Here is a 23,332-nt window from a genome sequence, read left to right as displayed (position 1 = left end):
TTCCAAGTTTTCGCTTACTTATTAGTTTTGGGTGTTCAAAATACAGTAACAGAAAATTGAATGTAAAAATTAGAGCATATAGGGGAAGAGCAAAAGCTGAAGCAAATAACGCTGAGCCAAAGCAATATTATTCTCTCACACAACCTTTTGACTTGCGCTATATGCGGTATCATAGTCCGAACTATGACTACTCGTACAGCTTGATTTATCTGAACAAAGCTTAAAACAACAAATTGATAAAACCATCGCACCCCAACTCTACATACATAAGGAAAATGGCACGGTTATCCTTCTATCCAAAGGATGCAGTCTCATAAGCGTAACCAACATTAACCTGTTATCAAAATATATATCCACTAATATCTCATAAGAATAATAAGCTGGTTACAGAACTAAATTTCTATAATTATCTCAACTTATACCCAAAATCCAAACTCCTACGATTCCTCCACTGATATTGCTCTCCTCCTATTTGTCGGCAGCTGAAAAAGAATTGAGATGAATGATATAAGCAAACCACCGCTCGATAAATAGTACATATCTTTTCTCAACAAATCGAGCATCAACTATGCACATTTTTAAACAATAATGGAAACACAACCAAATCCAGTATGTAATATATGTAAAACTCTAAATATTAGTTACATCACTTCAGCAACCTTTTACACATAATAGAAACACTCATTCGATCAACAATATCGAAGCAAACATCAGTGGTCTAGTCAATTGATCACTCTATTACTTCAGATCAAACTATAGCCATGTTTAACGCCGCATTAGAGGGCTTACCAAGATTCCCTCCTTGGCATAGGTCTCCACTAATGTCAGCCGGTGGCTTTGGCCATACAGGACATCCTGAGAACATGAATGCATACTCACAACCCTTAAATGGTTTCAGATCATAGCGACAAGAGGATAAAACCATCGACATAATCCTCTCAACAACAAAACCATTTTAGGATTCATTTAATAAATCGGATTTACAAATTGATACAACCCTTCTCAATTCTGTCCACAAGAAGAACACATTCATGAAAAATTTCTCAAACCATTTCATAAATAATCAACTCTCAAACTATTTCAAGAGATATTTTACTCTGCTATTTCAAAAAAACAAATGGGTAATAAATGTCCGATCCAGCTTTATGCAACAAGATGTTCTAAACACCATTATTTATAATAAATATCAAAACGTGCAATGTCTCATTCATAACTTATAGCATATCTAATTACTATGATTTTCAAGTAGTGTATTTACAAATCTTAGAAGAGATAAGCACCACTTCTCGCTAACCAAAAGCCAAATTAAAAGCTATACCACCCAAAAAGCTTCAAGCTTCTATCAAAGAAAACATTAACCAAATGTGAAAGTTACATATCACTAACCTCAACTAAGATTCTACCAGGCGACGCTAATTTTTGGGGTCAAAACGTCCACTATGAGTCGACAAAGTCCACCATGAAGACATTCATAAACTGCTCTACCGTAGTTCTTAGTGGAAAAAGGCCACACAAGCATGAAACTTGCTACAGCAAACAGAGCAGCTGCGAACTACGGGGGCTCAAATATATCTACCGAACTCCGTTTCAAGTAGTATACAGTCAAAAGAGAGCTCATTCAAAGTACTAAAAGATTTAAAACTCCTTAGAACCAAAAATTGGCCGACAACTGATGAAATCCTGGACGAAACACTGCTGGTTGCAGTTACTCTAAATTGGTTTTCGAGAACTCCGAAAAATCAATCTCTCTCAAACGGAAATCCGTAAAATCTGACGATTCCAAGACAACCTAAGGTTTCAAAACGGCATCGTTTCACGGATCAACGATCTCTAGAATCAACCTAGCAAACTGACACCCGAACTGATCTAAAATCACAGCTTAACTGAGCAAATCTCTTGATTTGATTAGATGAATTAAAGTTTCGAATCCTTACCGAGCGCTTCGAAACGGTATTAATCTAGCTTGTCGAGGCCTCCGAATCGCACCAAAAGCGCCGACCCACTCCCCTCCTTTTCCGTTTTCTCTTTCTTTTGCCGACTTACTCCTCTCCTTTTCCGCTCCTTATTTTTCCTATGAACCAGCTCCAGAAGGAACCAAGAAGATGGGCTAAGCTAAGTGGGCTAAGATGTCTTGGGCCTTCTTTTTTCAGGAGGGGTCCTCAGTGGGCTGAGATCTCCTTAGCTTAACAATTCTTCAAGGAACTCTTCTTGGGAATTTTGGGGAACATGCAATCTCACGCAATAAAACCACGGTCGCCGGAGTTCGCCTTCAGACAAAATCTCCATGCCCGAATCTTCTGTGGAATTAGCCAGATCTTCTATGAAGACGGGCCCACTTTCAGACCTTCTTACGTATTTTTGTGGGATGACGTCGACACGACATGCATTTGGTATAGCAGGCAACTTTCGCACTGATGCGCAATAGTAGACTCTAAAAGACTCGAGCTTCTCTAGCTTCAGTGAATCAGGAATGGGCCTCTCCGTAGAACTGCAATCTCCAGTTGACAATGGTTGGGATTCGATCTCAGTAAGCTTTGGGCAGTACTCCACGCTCAGCACTCGGAGCTCCTTTAAGCTCGATAGATTGGATAGCCTCACAAGCGACCCGCACTTGCGCACTTGCAAACGCCGGAGATTCTCTAGCTGTCCAAGCTCATTGTCAAACTCAATCTCTCTTAACTGACAACCGAAGAGCTTTAATTCAGACAAATTGCCCAAGTTGGAGAACAGTGGCCATTCTATTGGTGTCCTCACATCTTCTAAGCTCAAGTATTTTAAACTGGACGGAAGCCGAGTCAGAGACCGTGGGTCTGGACAAGTTATTTCAAGTGACCGGAGCTGAGAAAGGGAGCTCAAGTCAGTCGGAGGAAAGTTGAAATCGGAAAGAACCAGTCTCAACGTCTGCAATTCATGAAGCCTTCCAAGCCACTCTAGTTTCGGATGCTGCCTGCAATAGAGATAGTATGCACGAGAAAGAAGAGGGAAAAATGAGGAGAGAGAGAGTCTGCGTGGGAGGTCGGGCACTGACTGCACCGATGAAGACGATAGCTCTAGCTTTGTTAAACTTGTCGGGAGATCCGGTAGCGACTGAAGCCCGTTACAATTCGTTAAAACAAGTTCTCGGAGATTAGAAAGCTGATTGAGTGTCATTGGCACTCCACTAACCTTGCTCTGGGACAAGTTCAAAATCGTCAATTGGGATAGTCCCGCAATTTCACTTGGAATTTCGCCCTCGAGATTTTGACAGCCTCTAGCAGTCAACTCCTCGAGATTCTCCAGAGTCCATATGCTCTTTGGTAGCTCTCTTATCTTCGTCCAATCCAAACACATGAACTTCAACTGTTTAAGGTTGCCAATAGAATTAGGTAATTCTGCAATATTTGTGCGAGATAGATCCATTTTGAGTAGCGATTCTAGTCTGCCGATGGAATATGGTAATTCACTTATATCAGTGCCAGACAAATCCAAACAGAGGAGTGATCTCAACTGTCCAACGGAATTCGGAAGCTTTCTAACAAATGCACAACCACGTAGAGATAGATGCTTCAAACCTAGTAGCTCTCCTATTGAGTGCGGAAGTGCTTTAACACTTCCCTGATATTCCACCTTCAGCATTGACAAGGATTTCAAGCCACCAATTGAGTCTGGTAATAGAGGATGAGGAACAGGAGCGGTGAAATTGTTGAATGATGAAACACTTGCAGCTTGCATCCATAGACGAGGCTCCTCGATGATTTCCAAGCACTTCAGGCGCCCCAGCTGTCCGATAGAACTATTGATTTCTTTCAATAATTCACACTCTTTGATAACCAATATTTTCAAATTCATGCACTTGGAGAAGTCAGGTGTCCTCATTAAGCACTTGCACCTTGTCAGATTTATGACTTTCAGGTTATCATTCCCCTGTGAAACAGACAAATATCGAGGAAAACAATGGCATAGGTGAAAGTCAACTCAATGTGACAAATGTGTACACACACAAAGGAAAAATAATGTATTATATGAAATTATACCATGCATGGTCCCCATCCATTCCAGTATTCAGTAATGTCGCTCTCTGAAAGCTTGAGAACGGCCAAGTTCTTTAGACATAAACCGTTGGCATGTAGGTTTGAAGGGCAATGACGCCAAGAGAGCCATGCTAGATTTGAGAGAAGATTTTTAAAGTCTCCTACAAAGTTTCCTCCTTCTAATTCTAGGAACCTTAAACTAGGCAGCCTTGAAAATTCGCCACTAGTAAAATTGTGTGCATTGGCAAGTCCTGGGAGTTTGAGTGCCACAATGGTGTCTGTTCCCTGATAATTTGAAGCAACAGATACCAATATGAGTGAACGATTTAGAGTGAATTCTAAATATCAGAATAGGGAGCATATATCTTATTTCAATCAATACAAGACATAAGTAAACTAGCAAAAAAGGGCACGTAGATCTTATCTTATACCAGAAAGGGCGAATTCCAGGATTCCTTATCTCTCCAACTTAGATGGGAGTTATAATGGTAAGAATTATATATTTTGGAATGCTGTTTATTTCTCTCAAATTAAGCAAAATCATTAATGTCCTTCCTGGGTACAAAAATGAGCAGATATTTTGGGTGAAAATGAACTCTAATATGCATAATCGCATGTTTAGTTTTTCCATGAGCAAATAACTTTTAGTCAGACATACCAGGTTATTCTGAACCACATCTAAGGCGACCATAGGACACCACAACCTACTACGCCTTCCAGGAACTTGAAAGCATTCTTGCCGAACAATCTCTCTTCCAAGATCTCTGAGTTGATCATGCATCCATAGTCTATCATCCTCGATGAACTTTATCAAAGATAAATGAATAAGGACATGGAGCCCAGTTTTCGGAAAAAAATCACAAGCTTTCCACATATAATATGCGGGGATCCTTTCTTCACCAATGCAGTGACATGCGATATCAAGAAAAATTTGTTGCTGCTCATAATCTAATTCTTTGTAACTTATCAACAACGTTTTCTGGACATCCTGATTGGGCACTTTCTTCAACTTCTTCGATGTCTCTTTCCATGTTCTCTTGCTTTTTGAATGGAGTAATGAACCTATAACTTCAAGAGCTAAAGGTAGTCCTCCAGTAAATTTGACAATTTCACTTGAGATACTGCTGAAATCATGTGGAGGTGAGTCTCTTTCGAAGGAGTGCTTGCTAAAAAGTTGAAGAGCATGGTCAAACTGCATTTCTTTCATTTCATAAAAGAAGAAATCTCGATAACGCACTGGAATGATATTGTTATCTAGGGTGTCAGTTTCAGGAGCCAAAAAATAGGTGTTCCTAGTTGTGATAATAATTCTGCTTTCCGAACCAAACCAACTAGACTTACCAGCTAGTTTCATGAGTTTGTACCTCTTGTCCATATCATCAAGAACAACGATGACTTTCTTATTACTGAGTCTTTTCTTAATCATGGACATCCCCTCATCAGCATCAGTAACATAAGGATGTCTAACATCGAGAAGGTCACATAATAATTTATTCTGCAGACTTAAAATATTGTGAATGCGGATATCTGAAAGAAAGCTAGAACATTGAAACTGAGAAGAGATATGCTTGAAGATAGCCTTAGCAAGAGTTGTTTTCCCGATACCACCCATACCATGAATCACAACAAATCGTACACCGGGAGTGCCTTGGCCTAACAACTCCATAACGGCTTCCATCTGATAGTGAATTCCCACCAAGTCATCATTCCAATTTCTCTGAGTAGACCTCAGCTTATTGAAAACTTTTTCTAGGACAAGTGCTATAAGTTTATCCTGGCTGCCATGTACACAACGCAACTATTTCAATTTGAGGAACCACAAACAGGCTATGTCGCACAGAAGTATAAATATGTAAAATCAGAAACTTTGATTGTAAAAATCAAGCATGAATTATCAGTCTGTTTCATATTCGGTCCACCCCAAGCCGAGAAGATTGATCTCAGTTATTGAGAACAATGGTTGGAGTTTGAGGTGGAAGGGCCAGTTCTGAAGAGTATTTAGATGGTCAATCAGTAAAGTTCTAATAGGCCACGTGGCCATCAAAAGTAGTTCGCTAGCCCAAGAGCCCGAACCGGCCCAATTTTTTTGATTCGTGCCGGGCTTCTAGGATGGCAAACGGCGAAATTGGATCAAATCACAAGTTGTATAGGTAGAGTATCCTTCGGCGGGGCCAACTTTAAAGAGGAAGTTAATGCTTTAATGGGGACTTTGCTACACCAAAGTCATGGGTAAAATTCATCATCAAATGATTTATGAGATTCAATTGTAATAAGTATTACAGCAAAGAGGAACCATGTGATAGACTGCGTGCAAAAGTGCAGTCAATGGATTGGTTAAGAGTTCTAAACATTTATATGCAGATGCAATGAAGGACTTTTGGAAATGGACGCGGTAATTTGAACTATTGTAATATAACACGGAAGCTAGACAGAACTTGCAATTAAATCAATACAAAATTACTAAAGAAATAAATGAGGAACAATAAATAACACCAGATATTTACGTGGTTCGGTCTAAGTATCGGTATGCACTCCACAGGGAGAGCAAGCAGAAAATAATCCACTACTAATCGGAGAATCAAAGTTACAATCGTTCACACGCGCAAGTGTTTCTCACATCTAAATTAAACGCAAAGTAAACCCACAAGTATTATCCAAAACATGAAACTTTTTTTTTTATAGGAAACATACTCAAATTGCTCAAACTAGGGACATATTCTTAACATGCACAACCATTTCATTTTCCATTGACTTGAGAAAATTAGAGAAAGAGAGGTTGATCTATATATTGAGTTTTCATGGTTATGAAACTGCGATCTAATTTTAGAAATGAAAGTGCAGAAGTTGTCATTAATTACCCGTGATCTTTTAAGTTCCATCCCTTGATTCCAGCAACCTCTCTTAGGGCCTCCTCCCACTGCTTCGCAACATCTTCACCAGACTCTCTCTCATGCTTTTGTAGGGCCTTACCGTAGGATCCAGTTTTGAGCTTAACATCGGATGCATCCACCTCGTAGAAGATGGGCAAGATTGCTTTCTCCTCTCTCTTCCTATGCTCTACCATGTACGCTAGCTCACGGAGGCACCATTTACTGGAAGCGTAGTCTTTAGAGAAGATCGGTACATAGATTTTCGAATTAGAGATTGCTCTCAGAAGCTCGCCTCCGATCTCTTCCCCAACACGGAGCTCTTCGTCGTCTTTAAAAACGTGTATCCCGGCCCGGATCATGGCCGCGTAGAGAGAGTCCGTGATGGTTAAGCGAGTGTCGGGCCCTCTGAAGCTCAAGAACACCTCGTAGTCCCTCAGCGACGTCGATGATGATTCACCACTGAGGGGGAGAGACTTTCCTCCGGGACGTTCCATTCTGCGGATCTTTGGCTACGGAAGGGATATCAAATTTCTTTGCTTGTTCGGAATTGCAAATTTCCAGTTACCTCGCGCCGGTTGGCAATTTATAAGAGAAACGGTCGACTGACCTTTTTGGGTCCCAACACTACTGTTGACTGATTCAGGCTCACCGGGAGCGACAGGAGATGCAAAGAAAGATCGCTTCTGCACGCTTCCACGAAAACACGCACCTCGGACAACCGTTCTTCCTTGGTGGCTCATCACGACTCCTTTTCCAGAGGGCCATCGTTTTTTCGCAGTGTTTTCTCGGAACCTACTGAGTTGATTTGTGGAAGTCTTCGAATGTATTAGAACTTGAGCCTAATTCCCCGAAAAAAGCATCGATTCTTAGTGGAGCATGAGAGCATGAAAGGCATTCTTCTATACGCAATAATGGAGCCCGGCAGGGACTGAAATAAAAAGCAGAACGACCAGCTGAGTCCATGTAATAATGCCCTCTCACTTTTTCTAAAGCCACTTCTTTTTTCACCTTTATTAGGTTGTCGTACCATGGAATAAAGTGCGTTGGACAATACTTTTGCCATGGAAAAACAGATTTTCGGGTATGGAATATCAGAGCGCGGGTCATTAAGGTGCTGCATGAAAACCATTCTGGTTCTGTCCAGAACTGATTTTTTTGTTCCCAGAATTAATTTTGGACCAGAAACCCGTTTGGTAACGCAATTTCATTTTTCTATTTCCAAGTTTGCTTCCAAAATCGATTAAAACCAGAAATGAGAACAAAAAAAAGTTGGTTTTTCATTTCGAACAAAAGTGAGAACCATTTCTGAGGAATTCATTTTCTTCAACACACATATTCATATGGAAGTCACGATCTTTGAGGTGAGAAAAAAAAGCAAAAAATCAAAAATTTCAAAACTTAACAGAATTGTTTAGAATCTGTGGCTACCCACTTTCAGGGAAATTTAAATTTTTTTAGGTACCGAAAAAAATAAATAAAAATAAAAAATTTCAAAATTTCACAAAATGGCTTAGAAAACCTATGGCCACCCACTTTGAGCAAAATTTAATTTTTTTAGTTGCCAAAAAAAATAAAAAATTCTAAAATTTAAAAACTTCACAGAATATCTTAGAATACCTGTGGCCACCCAATTTGAGCGAAATTTTATTTTTTTAGGTGCCGAAAAAAATAAAAAAAAAAGCAAAAAATCAAAAATTTCAAAACTTCACAGAATGGCTTAGAATACTTGTGGCCATCCACTTTGAGTGAAATTTAAATTTTTTTAGGTGCCGAAAAAAATAAAAAAAATAAAAAATTTCAAAACTTCACAGAATAGCTTAAAATACCTGTGGCCACCCACTTTGAGTGAAATTTAAATTTTTTTATATGCCAAAAAAAATAAAAATAAGCAAAAAAGTAAAAATTTCAAAACTTTACAGAATGGCTTAAAATACCTGTCACCCACTTTGAAAATTTTATTTTTTAGGTGCCAAAAAAATAAAAAAAAAAAAAAAGAAAAAATTTCAAAACTTCACAAAATGGCTTAGAATACCCGGCCATCCACTTTAAGCGAAATTTAAATTTTTTAGGTGCCAAAAAAAATAAAAAATAAAAAATTCGCATAATTGCTTAGAATACCTTTGGCCACCCACTTTGAGTGAAATTTAATTTTTTTTAGGTGTCGAAAAAAAAATAAAAATAAGCAAAAAAGAAAAATTTTCAAAACTTCACAGAGTGGCTTAGAATACATGTGGCCATCCACTTTGAGTGAAATTTAATTTTCTTTAGGAACCAAAAAAAATAAAAAAAAATCAAAAATACCATTTGGGCATCTAAAAAAAATTAAATTTTACTCAAAGTGGGTGGCTAGAGGTATTGTAAGTCATTCTGTGAAGTTTTGAAATTTTTGATTTTTGATTTTTTTTTCACCTAAAAAAATTTAAATTTCACTCAAAGTGGATGGCCACATGTATTCTAAGTCATTCTGCGAAGTTTTGAAATTTTTGATTTTTTGCTTTTTTTTCACCTCCAAAAATTAAAATTTCACTCAAAGTGGGTGGCCACAGGTATCTAAGCCATTCTGTAAAGTTTTGAAATTTTTGAGTTTTTGAATTTTTTTGGGCACCTTAAAAAATTTAAATTTCACTCAAAGTGGGTGGCCACATGTATTCTAAACTATTCTATGAAGTTTTGAAATTTTTGATTTTTTGATTTTTTTTGGGCACCTAAAAAAATTTAAATTTCACTAAAAGTGAGTGGCCACAGGTATTCTAAGCAATTCTGTGAAGTTTTGAAATTTTTGATTTCTTGATTTTTTTTGAAAAAATTCAACAAACTTCCTATTTTCCCGAAATCTGAATTTTTTTTATTTTCTCGACATTTTGATGATTTTTTCTGGAATTTTTCAATTTTTTGGGATTTTCTGAATTTTTTTAAAGATTTTTATGAATTTTTCGGATTTTTTATTATTTTTATTCCATTTCTAAAAAAATGGATTTTTGTTCCTGGAAATAGAATTTTCTATTGTTTATCAAACGGGTTTTTATTTCAGGAAATAGAAATTTTGTGCTGTTATCAAACGGGTTTCTGTTCTAGAAATAGAAATTTTTTGTTATTATCAAACGGGTTTTCTTTCTCAGAAACTCATCCAGGAACCAGAAATAGAAAAATCTATTTCTGGTTCAGGAACTCATTCCGGAACAGAATGGTTATCATTCGCTACCTAAGAGTTCGTTCATGTTGGGATTGTGAAGACGATCTGACTCTTGATTTTCATATTCCACTAAGTCCAGCCCAATTGACTTCACAAGACAATCGCCATTAGGACCGACCGATCAATCCTGATAGTAATTGAAAAAATTAGGATCAAATTTCTCCTATGCTGTTAATAAGCGGGTCTTGAGAAAAAAAGGTTGAAGTCAATCATTCAAAATGCATTGTTGTTCGTCGATAAATTTGGAGATTCAGCTTCACCAATTGAGAGAGATATAGTTTATTTCAATTATATCCGTGTGTAGCATCTTCGTATAAATGTGTAATGTGCATTGCATCGTTTACTACACTTTTTGACATGACCATCCAATCAATTATAAAGCTCATTACCTGTCACGCCCTGAACCCCATCGAGCTCGTGACATACCTCTATGGTCGAAAGTTGCGACGTCCCAGGAAGTCGCCGACCCCACACATCATATATAAGGCACCAGCGGAAACAACAAACACCCAGACAATATTTAGCTAGGGGTAAAAGGGAGAATATACATTCATTACAAATTCAAACTTATACAATACACCACTTACAATCCACATAATATACATGCACACCGAGCTTCTAAACTTTACACCACCGATATAAAAAAAAAGATCAGTAGCTTGGGTATACCCTAACTCCAAAAATGAGACACTTCAAAAAGGTTCACTCTACCCCTAAACTAGCCCATACGCCCTCTAGACGGCGTCCACTCCGAGTCAGACTCCCTAGAACCCGAGTCTGAATCCCCCTGAGCCACCTGCTCCTTTGAGGACTCAGAATCCGCCTCGATCTCAATCGGGTTGTCCTCATCACCCGACTCTAACGGAACCTCAATTTGCTCCTCCTCTTCAAACTCCTCTTCTGGCTCATCCTTTGGTTCCTCCTCTGGTTCTACCTCTGGATCTTCTTCTGGTTCTTCCTCTGGCTCCATCTCTGGATCTTCTTCTGGTTCCTCCTCAGGCTCTTCTTCGGGCTCTTCCTCTGGCACTACACCTAGATCCACATCCATCGGATCATACCCTGCTTGTGACCCCTCCGGCTCCAGATCAGGCTCAGCCACTGAAGGTTCGGGTGCTGCAGGTGCATGCTGATGTCCTGACTGTGCGAGGCTAATGTCCAGACTAGTCATCTCACCATCGGGAGGGGATATGGCCGACGGATCCCAATCTCCTATTCTATCAAAAGGGACATCGAACCCACGGACAGGGCCAAACTCATCCATACCATCCAGGAAACACTAAGCTGTATAAGTGTGGGCTTGCCAAAGGGGTTGTCCTATGTCTACCCAGACTACTGTAGTATGCTTGATCCAAGCCATATTATCATCTATCGGATACTCTACAACTACATGGTCGGTGTGCATCGGTATAACAAAACGTTGAGGTGCTGGCGGTGGGAGATTCATGGTCCAGGCAGGGGTTCTGAAATTGTTTGGTTAAAAAACCATGAGACACGTCTCAGCAAGTAAACATCCTAAACCCCACCTAGGCTAACACGTACCTCCAGACAAGTCCAAACACAACAACACTCAACAAACACATAACGGGCACACATTTGCACTTACCTGGGCTTTTAATGCGCACAATCTGCACGTTAGTCTCAATTACACAAATTCCAACCACATGCACATTCCAAATTAATTTCATGCCCATAGCACAAATCGAACATATGGCATTTCCAATTCCGCATTTCACACACTCGTTCACGTCTCACCACACAATTCTCATTAAACTTGCCACCGACCCGCGTACTTACGCCTAAGGTCCACTATCAGTCCACAGTTCACATACGACCGTCTCAAATTCACAACACTCCTTAGCCCACGTTACAGTACACGACTCAGGCTATGTCTCTTGTCCGCGTTACAGTACACGCCTTAGGTTGGCGGTCTTCCAGTAATATCGGGCATTGTCCCGCGTTAAAGTACACGCCTCGAGACAGCTCAATTTCCCGCGTTACATTGCACGCCTCAGGGACTTTCGTGACCACACACACGACATATCACATAAACTTTTCACTCATTCACACGTTCGATCATCATACGAACATGCTCGATTGACACACCACATGCCAAATTACCAACCAATCCAATTCAGCCCATACACACATCAAACCTCACGCATTTCACATGCTCAATTGGCACACAATCATGCCCAATTTCCAGCCAATTCAATTCAGCCCATGCACATATAAACGGGTCCACATTTCAACCAATTATTCCACAATTTGACGAGCATGCAAGGTCGCCATTGGACCCACAATCACAGCCACTATTATGAGCATAAATTCAACATATTCATGTCTATTCCAAGCCATAATAATCACCACAACCAGCCACGACACCACACACATCAAACCGACACGTTTAGGCCCCAAATCGGACCATATGCTCATCATTTCAAACCACAATTTCCAGCACTCAATTCAGCGTCAAATCAGTCCCCAAACCTTCACAATTTCACCCACAAATCAGCCACGATCGGCCCCCAAATCAGTCTACCAAACCAGCCCTTAAACAACCACTAATTAACCCTAAACAGCCACTAATTAACTCGAATCAGCCCCTAACCAGTCCGTCGATACCCGATATCCTAAGTAGAGTTTAGGATGCCACTTACTTGAAATCCTAAGCTAGCTCGGGCTGGAGGGGGAAACGGCAAGCCGGCGGCCACACGGCGGGTGGACGGCGACGGCGGCCGCGGCGATGGTGGCCGGACGGGCGACTGGTCCACCTCGGTTGGCTAAACCGAATGAAGACCGGTGATGGTGGTTTCGGTGGAGGGAAAACAGGGGAGAGAGAGGGACGATGGGGCGGTGGTGGTGGCGGGGTCGCGGCTTCAAGGGCGACCGGACTGCGACGGTCCGACACGGCGGGGAAGCGGCGGCGACGGCTGGCTTTGACGGCCAGCCACGGTCACGGTGGGAAGGGGGAGGCTCGGCCGAGAGGAAGGGTGAGAGAGAGATTGCCGAGAGAGAGAGGGAATGAGAGGGAAAGAGAGAAAATGGGAAGAAATACCAATGTCACCAATAATTGGTGTCTAGCCCCCCTACAAAATGACCATCCTACCCTCCTCTCTAATCTCCAATCAACGGTCACGATTAAACCTTATCCTAAGATCGACGGCCAAGATTAATCATTACAAAAAATATCCAAGGGCAAAATTGGAATTTCACAAAATTTCCAAGGGCAAAATTGTCCAAAATTTTTTATTTCTAAAGTTGGTGTGAAATGACCAAAATGCCCTTCTCACATTATACTTGGCCTTAACAAAGTCCCAAGGGTAAAACGGTCATTTTCCATTTCTTGCCAAAATTCGAATTTTATGAAGAATCCAGACAAATCTGAGGCTGACCGAGCTAATAACAACATCGTCCAATTATCTTGTCGTGACTTTCATAATTTCCAATGCCCAAACTTGGTCTCTAATAAATAACTAAATTTTGATAACGTAACTTGAGCGTATCTCGAACTAACGGGTGGCTTTCGGGAAATTCGCATATTCGACCCGTGGTCGATACTGAATCGAGCCACGTTTAAGTTCACTCGGGTTGTGACGACCTCGGTGGTCACGTAATCGCGAGGATCGATCGCTAGTTTCGACAGGCGCGATCGTTTGGTATAGGTTTAGGGTCGTTCGTCAACTTATCTCGTGGTCAAGCGGAATCACCCGCGATCCACTCATATGACAGCGGCGAACTGATCCCTAACTATCCTTGGATCGGCCTACCTTGGCTCAAAATGTCATCTCGACAATTTTTATGGTCGAAAGTCGGTTCACGATCGAGTTTCTTTGGTCGCGCGAATTTAAATCCCTAATTAGCCATTCCCTAATGGTTAGTATCCCAGGAGTGATCAGTTCCGGGCGAGATCTAACTACAAGCACGTTTATAAAATCATCCATTTCATAAATCCCAAGTGGGTCGGATTTCAGAATGTCACATTACCACTTCATCGATATGACAACTAATGAGGATAAATTTGAACTTCTCGCCAAGGTGAAGATTTGTTGATTATGGCTCGAAATTAAATTTATTTGAATTGGAATCGACACTAGTTTGCTGTTGTTGGACATTCAAAGTGTTTGTAGGGGCTCGAAACGGAGACAGACGATTGGACGATGCGAGAAGTTGGCCCCCCTAGCGCCTGGACAAACCAGGCAACTAGGTGAGCACTCGGCCAAGAAGTGGCTGGGTTGCCGGACAACCGACAAACCTCCAAAGCCGGAAGTGTTTTCCAACATAGTGCCCGAGTGTCTGAGCCTATTTTGGTCAGATGCACCTCCTATTTTTATGTATAATTAACAAATGACTTATGAGCAATCTAAAGAGCTTTTAAGAAAGAGTGAAAGAAATCTCCTTTCTTACGGTTGATTCTCGTGGACCGGGGTTTTCTCTAGGGTTAAAAAACTAATGAGTGAGTGTGATTAAGCGATTGTAATCTTCTCTTTGCCGATTGTAGTAGAACCATCTCATCGATATCTCTGTAGAGTAGGCACACCGCCGAACTATGTAAATCCTATGTGTTTAGGTTTAAGTTCTACAATTTAATTCTTGCTCGAATTGTTTATGTACCTGCGTTAGTCGTGACAATAGTTGATGCAAGATTCAAACTATGCAAATCAGCCGAAAAAAATCTCCCAAGAATAGCCTGGTCAGTGAAATTAGATGTGAAATCTCATTTTACCGTTTTGAACTTAGCGGACGCATCAGATGATGGGTGTATTTTGTATTTACACTGAAATCACGTGACCAATTTGGTGGAGCTGATATAGGACCAAGAGATATTAGTCTGATACTGTTCCACACGTAATTGATTACTGTACTTGGAGAATGCAGATAATGCCAAACGAGGAGTCAAAGAAAATAGGAAAAAAAGAGACCCCCTAAGTCTCTGTCTTCTCTTTATTTATCAAGGAAACTTCTGCAAAATATGAAATGAACCCAAGTGATGCAGGTTTTGTATGAAGCAAGCATGAGAACGCGGAGACAAAACAGTAGATTCACCATTGTTTGTTGATCTGATAAACAAAAGCTCTAGAGAATATTGAGCCAATTGGAAGAAGACCTGTCGTATGTTTAGCAAGTTAAACATTAGCAAATGCATTCCAAGTCTTTGCTCAAGTCCACGTTCTTAGCAAGGTGAGATGGCGATGGGAGTCGAGTAAAGTTAATACACCTTGCAATTTCGCACATGCGGTTAGGTTGAAAAACTAATATAAAAAGACCAAGACTTCTTTTGAGCGTACTAATGCTTTTTTTTTTCGTCTGAGGTAATCATTCTATCATCGCGACGACCTACTCTCATCTATATCTAATCCTGCACGAAATGCCTTAAAAGACGTTCGCTACTCCTGAAAGAAGATGAAAAACCCTATGAGCAGATGATCTTGCAGCCGAAATAATTGAAAAACACTGGTAGTTGCTTAAGTTGTTCGGTCGGATCCACATATTCCATGACATTACTTCAAATTCCTGCTACATCTTTCAAACCTTCACATGAAGGATTCTATCGTCTCTGGAAATCATGTAAAAGAAACCGGGACAAAAGGCAATTTGTTACAATGACCTGTTTTGAATGCGGATGTCAGAATCCAGAGTGTGTTCAACTCACTAGACCATATAAAAGACCTCATAAGAGCTTACAAAACAGCTTTATACGAGAATTACAAATTAAGATTGGCTTGGAGACCAAATTAATTACTGTACTTTTAAGATTGGTATACTATCCTGGACATTAATGTTGTCTTCATTAATTATATACAATGCATATAACTGTTTAGTGACCTGCCTAGACGAATTGACAATTATAAATCTCCCGTTCAGAATGATAATTGAATCTAATATTCTTAGAACAGAGCTTTGAATAAGATGGAAAGCCCAAGTAGAGTTGCTTTTTCTTGATAAATATCCTTGTAAAGAATCAAAATTAACGGACTCTATTACATTTTGGGAATCCCTCCAACTGAGATTCTCTTGATTTTGTATGCAAGGCCGACTTCGCGGATATAGAAGAGTAATCCTGTTTCATACTCATGCAGGCGTCATAGCAGTCAGTATAAAGCATGATCCCACGTAACATGAGCAGCTATCTATTTCCCAAGGTTATGCATGATCGTATTGAATTGCTGCAATAAGAACTTACGTATCCTACTTTCCATTTGCAAAACTAAAAAAACACGGGGGAGTTTCTCGGTCAAAGTAAAGTCCTTATGCGACACTTTGAGCTGATCGGTCGCTCCTTCTCACCATTGCAGTGTGTAGAAAGAACTCCTTGTCGGAACCCGGAACCTTCACTTTGATTGCCTTGATGTCTCTATCATAAGCTGCGGCTGTTGACACTGAAAGGAAGATTGAGACTTTGAATCATTTGATGACGAAAGCCAAGAATCGAAAAGATATGCAATTTCTTAAAGTTATTCCTTTAGTTTGATTGTGAGAGGGGGGATAAGCCTAAAATTTCAGCAGCACATGATGAACCGTGAAATTTATGATCTCACATATTTAGTTAGACACGAGCCCTGGAGTCTCAAAACACGGAGTATATGCAAGATTTACAGATACAGTTGATCTTCCATGCCCCCCAGAACAATTCTGATAGACAGCAGTCATGATAGAAGAAATTATAGAATAGTACTTTTTAATAAGATATTTCCACTCCAATAAAGATCCCACACCTAACTGCTTCAGCAACCAAACGACATGTAAAACTGCAATTGGAATTACTCAAAGAATAATCTTTTCTGTTGTGAAATTCACTAATCAGGGAAATCACCACAATGGAATGAAACTGCTGGCCATCCTTATATCATAGTCAACCGTCTCAAAGCAACCCGAAAACATTGTTTTGGCAAATGTCATGCACTGAAATTCCTGCATAGCCACAACCTGGAAAATGAAGTACAACAAAAGGTTATGTAACCTACCTTGCAACTTGAAACTGCCATAACGTGTGAGCTCATCTGTAACCCTGGAGGAAGTTGACCTGTGAAAACAGGTTTTGCTGGTTCTGCTGACATGGTTACTTTAACATTCTTGACCCTAGGAAGATTAGCCACCACCTCATTCGACTGCTGCTCAAACTTTCAAGCAATACTCATGCTGTTAAACTATTGAAGGTTCAGAAACCTGATACATCAGGCAAATACTCTTACGAATCCATAATGAAGCAGAAAAAATGTGCCTAGATTAGCTCCATCGATACTTGGAAATTGTACATGCACAAAGAGGTTTATGGAAGGATGTCAAAACGAGGTGACAATGGTTTCTAAAAGCAATTACTAGACAAGACAAAACATCTAGTGCACTGAACATGTATTTGGTGATTGATCAAGCAACATAGGTTGTGTTATTTACCATGTCCTTGATTGGACATTCAGGTGTAGTGAGCTCTAACCAGAACGAAACCTGAGAATCAAAGCCAAGACATTGTAGGGTAAGGGTGTCATTCTTTATAAATGTACAAAGACTAAAATCCCATATTGATTCTTTAATAACCTCTCCAAGAGCTTCATCTATCAGGAGGTCCTTAACAAGACCACATGAAAAAGTCGTGATCAATAATTTGAGACAAGGCTTTAAGCACATCACTTTCCGCCGTCTGTGCCAAAACTGCCGAAGTGCTCTCTTCTACTACAAGAGCAGATTAGGTACACAGAATGACGTGAAGCTTACGAGATGAACAACTATTGTAATAAAAAGAGAAACAATCAGAGGAGAACTAGCGGCGACAACTTAGCAATAAACTAACCAATAATTTTTGGCGGCACATCCAGGATAGGAAATTTTATTTGGCTCTTCATCCATTACGATTTTTAGCTCTAATATCCTTCTGCATCTCACTCAGGGCCATTCAAATTCAGTGTTGACAAGGGGTAGCCAAGAGTTGTTGGTTTGGGTGGGCTTCTCAATAATACAACTCATGCACGCAAGCGCGCGCACAAACACAAGGTTGGTCAAATTTTTTCTGGTCAAGTATAGTTTCTTCGCAATTCCAAGAACACAGTGTGACAGAGCAAGTCCATTTTATTTGGCCTGCCAGATAAACCTCCTAAATTTTCTTCATGGCAGAACATGTAGTTCATCTTGGCAGGGAGTATGATATGTATTAGCTGAAGCAGATTGATATGATGGCACAAGTACCAGATTATTAGCTCCAAACAACAAATTGCAGAGAGATACGAAGAATTGAACATGGACAGCTCTGTAAAAAAAAAAAAGAACTTACTATGATGTGTTCGATTGAAAAAAATTCGAGATATTTGGCTTAATAGAAAAACTCTTAACTATATCACTTGCACTCACTCCACAAGAACGTTCTGTCAAATTCTGAACAGTTCATTGTATGTTCTTGAAAATAGTTCTGAGTTACAAGGTTCACGTACCTCAGATAGATAAATATCCAAACATAAAAAAAAGAGTGCCATTTGGGTATTTCCCAAATAAAACAGGCACCTAATAATCAATCGATTCGAATTATTCATGAAAAGAACAAGGAAAAAGGAAAAAAAAAAAGTACCTTCCACGAAAACAGTCCTACACCAGAAAGTCCCAGGTGGTGATGAATCAAGCAGTGGCGGTGTCGATTAAATGACCATTGCTTAAATGAGCGCAAATGTTTGTGAGCCTTACGCTTTCTGTTATTAGTAGAAAAAGCCCGAGCCGCATATAAATAAAAGGGTTAATTGTTTTAATTTATGTATACCTTGTTATTGCCGTACTTTATGCGTTTATAAAATCATGTAGGTAAATACTAACCGAATTGACAAAAAATGAGGAAATCAACATTAGAGTGTGAAGAGGATTCAATTGAAAATTAAGTTACATTAATCACATATTAAAGTCATTCCTACGACTCGTTACAAAGTATCCATATACGACTCCTCACCATCATCATCTCTTAGCTAATCCTCTTAGATTCCTTATGCTCTGTGCAAACTAACAAGACAAATGTTGTATCGAATAGGGGGGCACTAATTCACTAACTTCCATGGCCAGCGGTGTGCGATTACGACACCATATGCCCGCACTTGGTGCATTTGGGAGTTCCACCGGACCTTCCAAACGAGATCGTTGAGGAAATCGTGTCAGACTTGATGACCGAGGCAACATTCAAGTCCAAGTTGACATTGATGCTGCAAATCAGTAGATAGTTGCTCACACACCTGGCAAGAATGTCGATCTTCCATGAAGATTGCATCACCCCGTTTTGCGATGCTGTAGAATTGCAACACTCGTGTAGCAGTCGTTCCATAGGAAAGAGCAGTGCAGCTCCAAGGACTTACAATCTAAAAATTGCGGAAGCACAAAATTCTCTACTAACTGCTTGGAAACGAATATCAGATGGATTAGATATAAGCAGAGTGAGCGACATGTTGCTCTCCATAGATGTTTCATCATGACCTAAACGAAATCATTTGAAGACCACCATAGATGTCAAAGAGGTCGAGCAAGGATGAGTCGCAAAAATATTCAGAGGCCATACCTTCGAATGATCCTTTCACTGAATGTGGCCGTTGGATGTCAACCTGATGTCGCTAAAACTTCCTGAAGAAAATTTACAGTTTCCCCAACAGTATCACTCAGACATGCCAAGAAGTGATCTTTCCTGATAATAAGGTCATTGAATACGACTACAGGTAACCCCGGTCATTCTTTAGAGTGGGAAAGCAGTTCGCTCCAGGTATTGCAGTAAAACTAATATACTGCATGACACAGAGCTACCATTCTTCGCCAAAAAATTTCACAGCCATAAGGACCATCTTGATGGTAAAGCAAACACATCATTGAAGTTCCCAACACTTGAAAAGAATTTCGGAACAGATGGACCTTAGTAATTACGGAAGTTCGCTAAACTCGACCTGCTTATGCCTGTTACTCTGTATCGAGTATTGCGAAACACTAATAAGGTATTTCTGGCTTTTTACATAGGGTCGACTCTTCCGTACATTTATGCCGGTTTGTGCCCCAAGATCATACCACAAGCAGTTGCATTTTATGGATTGAATCTTGTTGCTTTTATACTGGAAACAGATTAAGTCTGTTTTCCTCGCTATATCCCTACCCAACAGAGTTTCGAAGGAACTATCAGCTGTCGGCAAACTGAGTAGCTTTAAGCCGAGTGCATAAGATTTTCAAATAAAATCGCGGACAATCTGCCGTATACATTAAAAGACGAAATTCCAAATAAATGAATTGCAGGAAGAGATAATGAAGAAAAAGCGCATAAGAGTCCTTGCAGCGCAATGTCGCTTTCCTAAACTAGGGCCATTGATGAATATTGTCGAGCAGAATTATATGTGCAAGAATAGTAGTTCAGATTTCTCAACATCCAAGGCATAGCGGTTTAAACTTTAACAACTAGGAGATTGATGGAAGCAACCAATCTCTCAGTTGTTTCAAAATTTATGCTCAGCGTTGGTGTGGAGGGCTAATAGAAGCGGACCTACGTGACTGTATCTAGCAATACTGCTCTATCATTTTAGAATGAATGTGTACGCTGTAAGATTGAATATCAGGTATTCCTGACAGGAAGACAAAGCTTTCCAAGCAATATAAGAGTTTGGGGTCAAAAGAGGTGGCAAGCAAAATGAAATTCACAGAGTGTGTATAGGTACACGCAATCAATGTCTGTCCTGTGCTTATTGTTGAAGCACATTCAATCTCTAGATCTGTCAATGCCTAAATTTGATTAAAGCACAATAAACCTAAAACAAAATGGTTATACTTCTAAAATTCGCATCCAATAATAAGAAAAATTTTCAAAAACCTGAAGTGTGGCCGTTTTTAACACACATCTCTAGAATAATGCTCGTCTCGAAGAAGCTTGAAGTTGATGATTTCATCTCAATTAACCCCAACTCACTTGTGTCTCAAATCCTCGCATTTACTCGTTCACAGCTACCACGTCCAGTTGCTACCGTCTCGACCCCAATGCCGCATCACAACCTCTGGTCCACGACGTCTGGCAGTCATCGGAATCGTCTCCAGTGTGCTTGGCCGAGACGCCCCTGTTTATGGCTCCGCCAATTGTACCATCCGAGAGCTCATTATTTTTCCTGTCTTTCAAGAGCGTTAGAGCCCGGTGGATCCCTCTTTCGTGGGTTAATCGTCTCACCTCGCTCGTGCAAGTCCAGCGGATTGCTTGCATATGTCCGGCAGGCAGGGTTGGACTTGGGCGGAGGAGCATGGGAAGTAGACGCCAAAGGAGTGGCCAAATGCCACCTTCTGGGAGGAGCTCTTGGCCAAGCTCGGCCACAGCCACCGGCGGATTCGGCGGCGGCAGAGTCTCGGACTTCGGCGATTTCTGGAGGCCCTCCTAGAATTACTTATTTCTACAACACCACGCAAGTAATCACCAATCAGTAACTGTACAACTTGGAGCACCAATTCGAACGCAAAACCAGAATCAACACAAGCAAATATGCCAAAGAATAATAATTTTGACCACTTAGCAGGTTCAGTGAGGGGCTTACGCTTGCGGTAACGGGCGTTTCCGCGCAATCAGCTCTTCACATCGAGCGCGAACTCCAGTCATCTCGGAGTACAGCTGGAACTTCCCTCCAGCTTCCTAAATTGCAAACCAGAAATCAATCCCAAGTCTCGCCTCTTTCGATTCAATTACGTAGGGATTCGAATGATGCGAATCAATTATCGAATGAACTAGGATTTTCCGATTTTGGGGGGCCTACCGTTTCGTTGATTTTAGCGCCGGCGGTTGGGGGCTTCCAGGCGTACGGTTCTGGTGCTTGGGCGGGCCACGCCGATTGCTCATATTTCATATATCTTCTTCTTCTTCTTCTTCTTCTTCTTCTTCTTCTTCTTCAATGTCAGCGGATCATCAACAAAAGTGGGCCCAGTCTCAGATCTTGTTAAGGATTGCCATGGGATAACCTCGACGTCACACGCATTTGGTATAGCAGGCAACTTTCGCACCGATTCACAATAGTAGACTCTCAAAGACCGGAGCTCTCTAGCTTCAGTGTATCAGGAATGGGCCTTTCTGTGGAACTGCAACCTCCCGTTGAAGATCGTTGGGATTCGATCTCAATAAGTTGCGGGCAGTACTCCACACTCAGCACTCCGAGCTCCTTTAAGCTCGATAGATTGGATAGCCTCACCAGCCGCTTGCACATGCGCACTTGCAGTCGCTGGAGATTCTCTAGCTGTCCAAGCACATGGTCAAACTCAATCTCTCTTAACCGACAGCCAGAGAGCTCTAATTCGCACAAATTTCCCAGGTTGGAGAACATTGGCCATTCTATTGGGGTCTTCACATCTTCTAAGCTCGAGACTTCTAAACTGGACGGAAGCTGTGTCAGCGACCGTGGGTCGGAACAAGTTATTTCAAGTGACCGGAGCTGAGTAAGGGAGCTCAAGTTAGTCGAAGGCAAGTTGGAATCGGAAAGAACCAGTCTCAAAATCTGCAATTCATGTAGCCTACCAAGCCATTCTAGGTTCAAATTTGCAACCCGTGCTTGTGTTGTTTTGAAAAACTTAAAGTCAAAAGTGCAATCACTTATGTCCAGATGAAGTAGATTAGTGAGTTTCGAGAGGTTGGGTACTTCCTTCAACAATGAAGAGGACAACTCTAGCTTTGTTAAACTTGTCGGGAGATCTGGTAGCAACCGAAGCTTGGCACAATCCAATAAAACAAGTTCTCGGAGATTAGAGAGCTGATTTATTGTCATTGGCAGTCTACTAAGCTTGCTCCGGGACAAGTTCAGAATCTTCAATTGGGATAGTCTCGCGATTTCACTTGGAATTTCCCCCTCGAAATTTTGAGAGCTTTTGGCAGTCAACTCCTCAAGATTCTCCAGAGTCCATATGCTCTTCGGTAGGTCTCTTATCTTAGTCCAATTCAAACACATGAACTTCAACCGTCTAAGGTTGCCTATAGAATATGGTAATTCTACAAGATTTGTTCGAGATAAATCCATTTTGAGTAGCAACTCTAGTCTTCCGATGGAATCTGGTAATGCACTCAGATAAATCCAAATAGAGGAGTGATCTCAACTCTCCAATAGAATCTGGAAGCTTACTAAGCTCAGTACAACCACGTAGAGACAGATGCTTCAAACCCAGTAGCTTCCCTATTGAGTGCGGAAGTTCTCCAACATCATCCTGATTTTGCATCTTCAGCACTGACAAGGATTTCAAACCACCAATCGAGTCTGGTAATAGATGAATGACAAAATCGTTGTCAGGGGCACTCTCTTGAGTGA

The 23,332-nt window shown here is 40.7% G+C and overlaps 3 protein-coding genes across 7 annotated transcripts in view; all 3 read right to left on the bottom strand.

Moving 5' to 3' along the window:
- The window catches only part of LOC115689455 (fe-S cluster assembly factor HCF101, chloroplastic), a 38,820-nt gene that overhangs the window by 14,650 nt on the left and 838 nt on the right, over positions 1–23,332 (bottom strand). The window lies entirely within an intron of this gene.
- LOC115662076 (disease resistance protein L6-like) overlaps positions 98–23,332 on the bottom strand; it is a 69,285-nt gene continuing 46,050 nt past the window's right edge. For 2 of the 5 annotated variants that reach the window (XM_056306269.1, XM_056306270.1), the window contains exons 4-5: positions 1,935–3,903; positions 98–482 (exon numbers count right to left, since the gene is read on the bottom strand). In XM_056306269.1, the coding sequence (XP_056162244.1) occupies positions 2,179–3,903 (1,725 nt within the window). In that variant the 3' untranslated portion in view covers positions 98–482; positions 1,935–2,178. Of the gene's footprint in view, positions 483–789; positions 884–1,934; positions 3,904–4,013; positions 4,296–4,668; positions 5,789–6,868; positions 7,798–23,332 lie in introns of those variants that run through there. The other 3 variants (XM_056306268.1, XM_056306267.1, XM_056306266.1) reach the window with 3 other exon arrangements.
- Positions 20,865–23,238, bottom strand: LOC115661800 (disease resistance protein RPV1-like). Its single transcript, XM_056306275.1, has 3 exons — positions 21,800–23,238; positions 21,584–21,678; positions 20,865–21,442 (listed from the first exon to the last, which is right to left on the bottom strand). Exon 1 carries the CDS (start codon positions 23,045–23,047, stop codon positions 22,064–22,066), a length of 984 nt encoding a protein of 327 aa, XP_056162250.1. The 5' UTR covers positions 23,048–23,238; the 3' UTR covers positions 20,865–21,442; positions 21,584–21,678; positions 21,800–22,063.

The sequence above is a fragment of the Syzygium oleosum genome, unplaced genomic scaffold (assembly GCF_021117445.2).
Source record: "Syzygium oleosum isolate NSW1041296 unplaced genomic scaffold, Sole_v2.1 Sole_v2.42, whole genome shotgun sequence".
Taxonomy (NCBI): domain Eukaryota; kingdom Viridiplantae; phylum Streptophyta; class Magnoliopsida; order Myrtales; family Myrtaceae; genus Syzygium; species Syzygium oleosum.
Note: the sequence above shows the minus strand (reverse complement) of the source record. Positions and strands in the feature narration are given on the sequence as shown.

Bases quoted from the DNA above. Each gene is read 5' to 3' on its own strand.
- LOC115661800 (XM_056306275.1), bottom strand. From the start codon at position 23,047: ATGGATTTATCTCGAACAAATCTTGTAGAATTACCATATTCTATAGGC.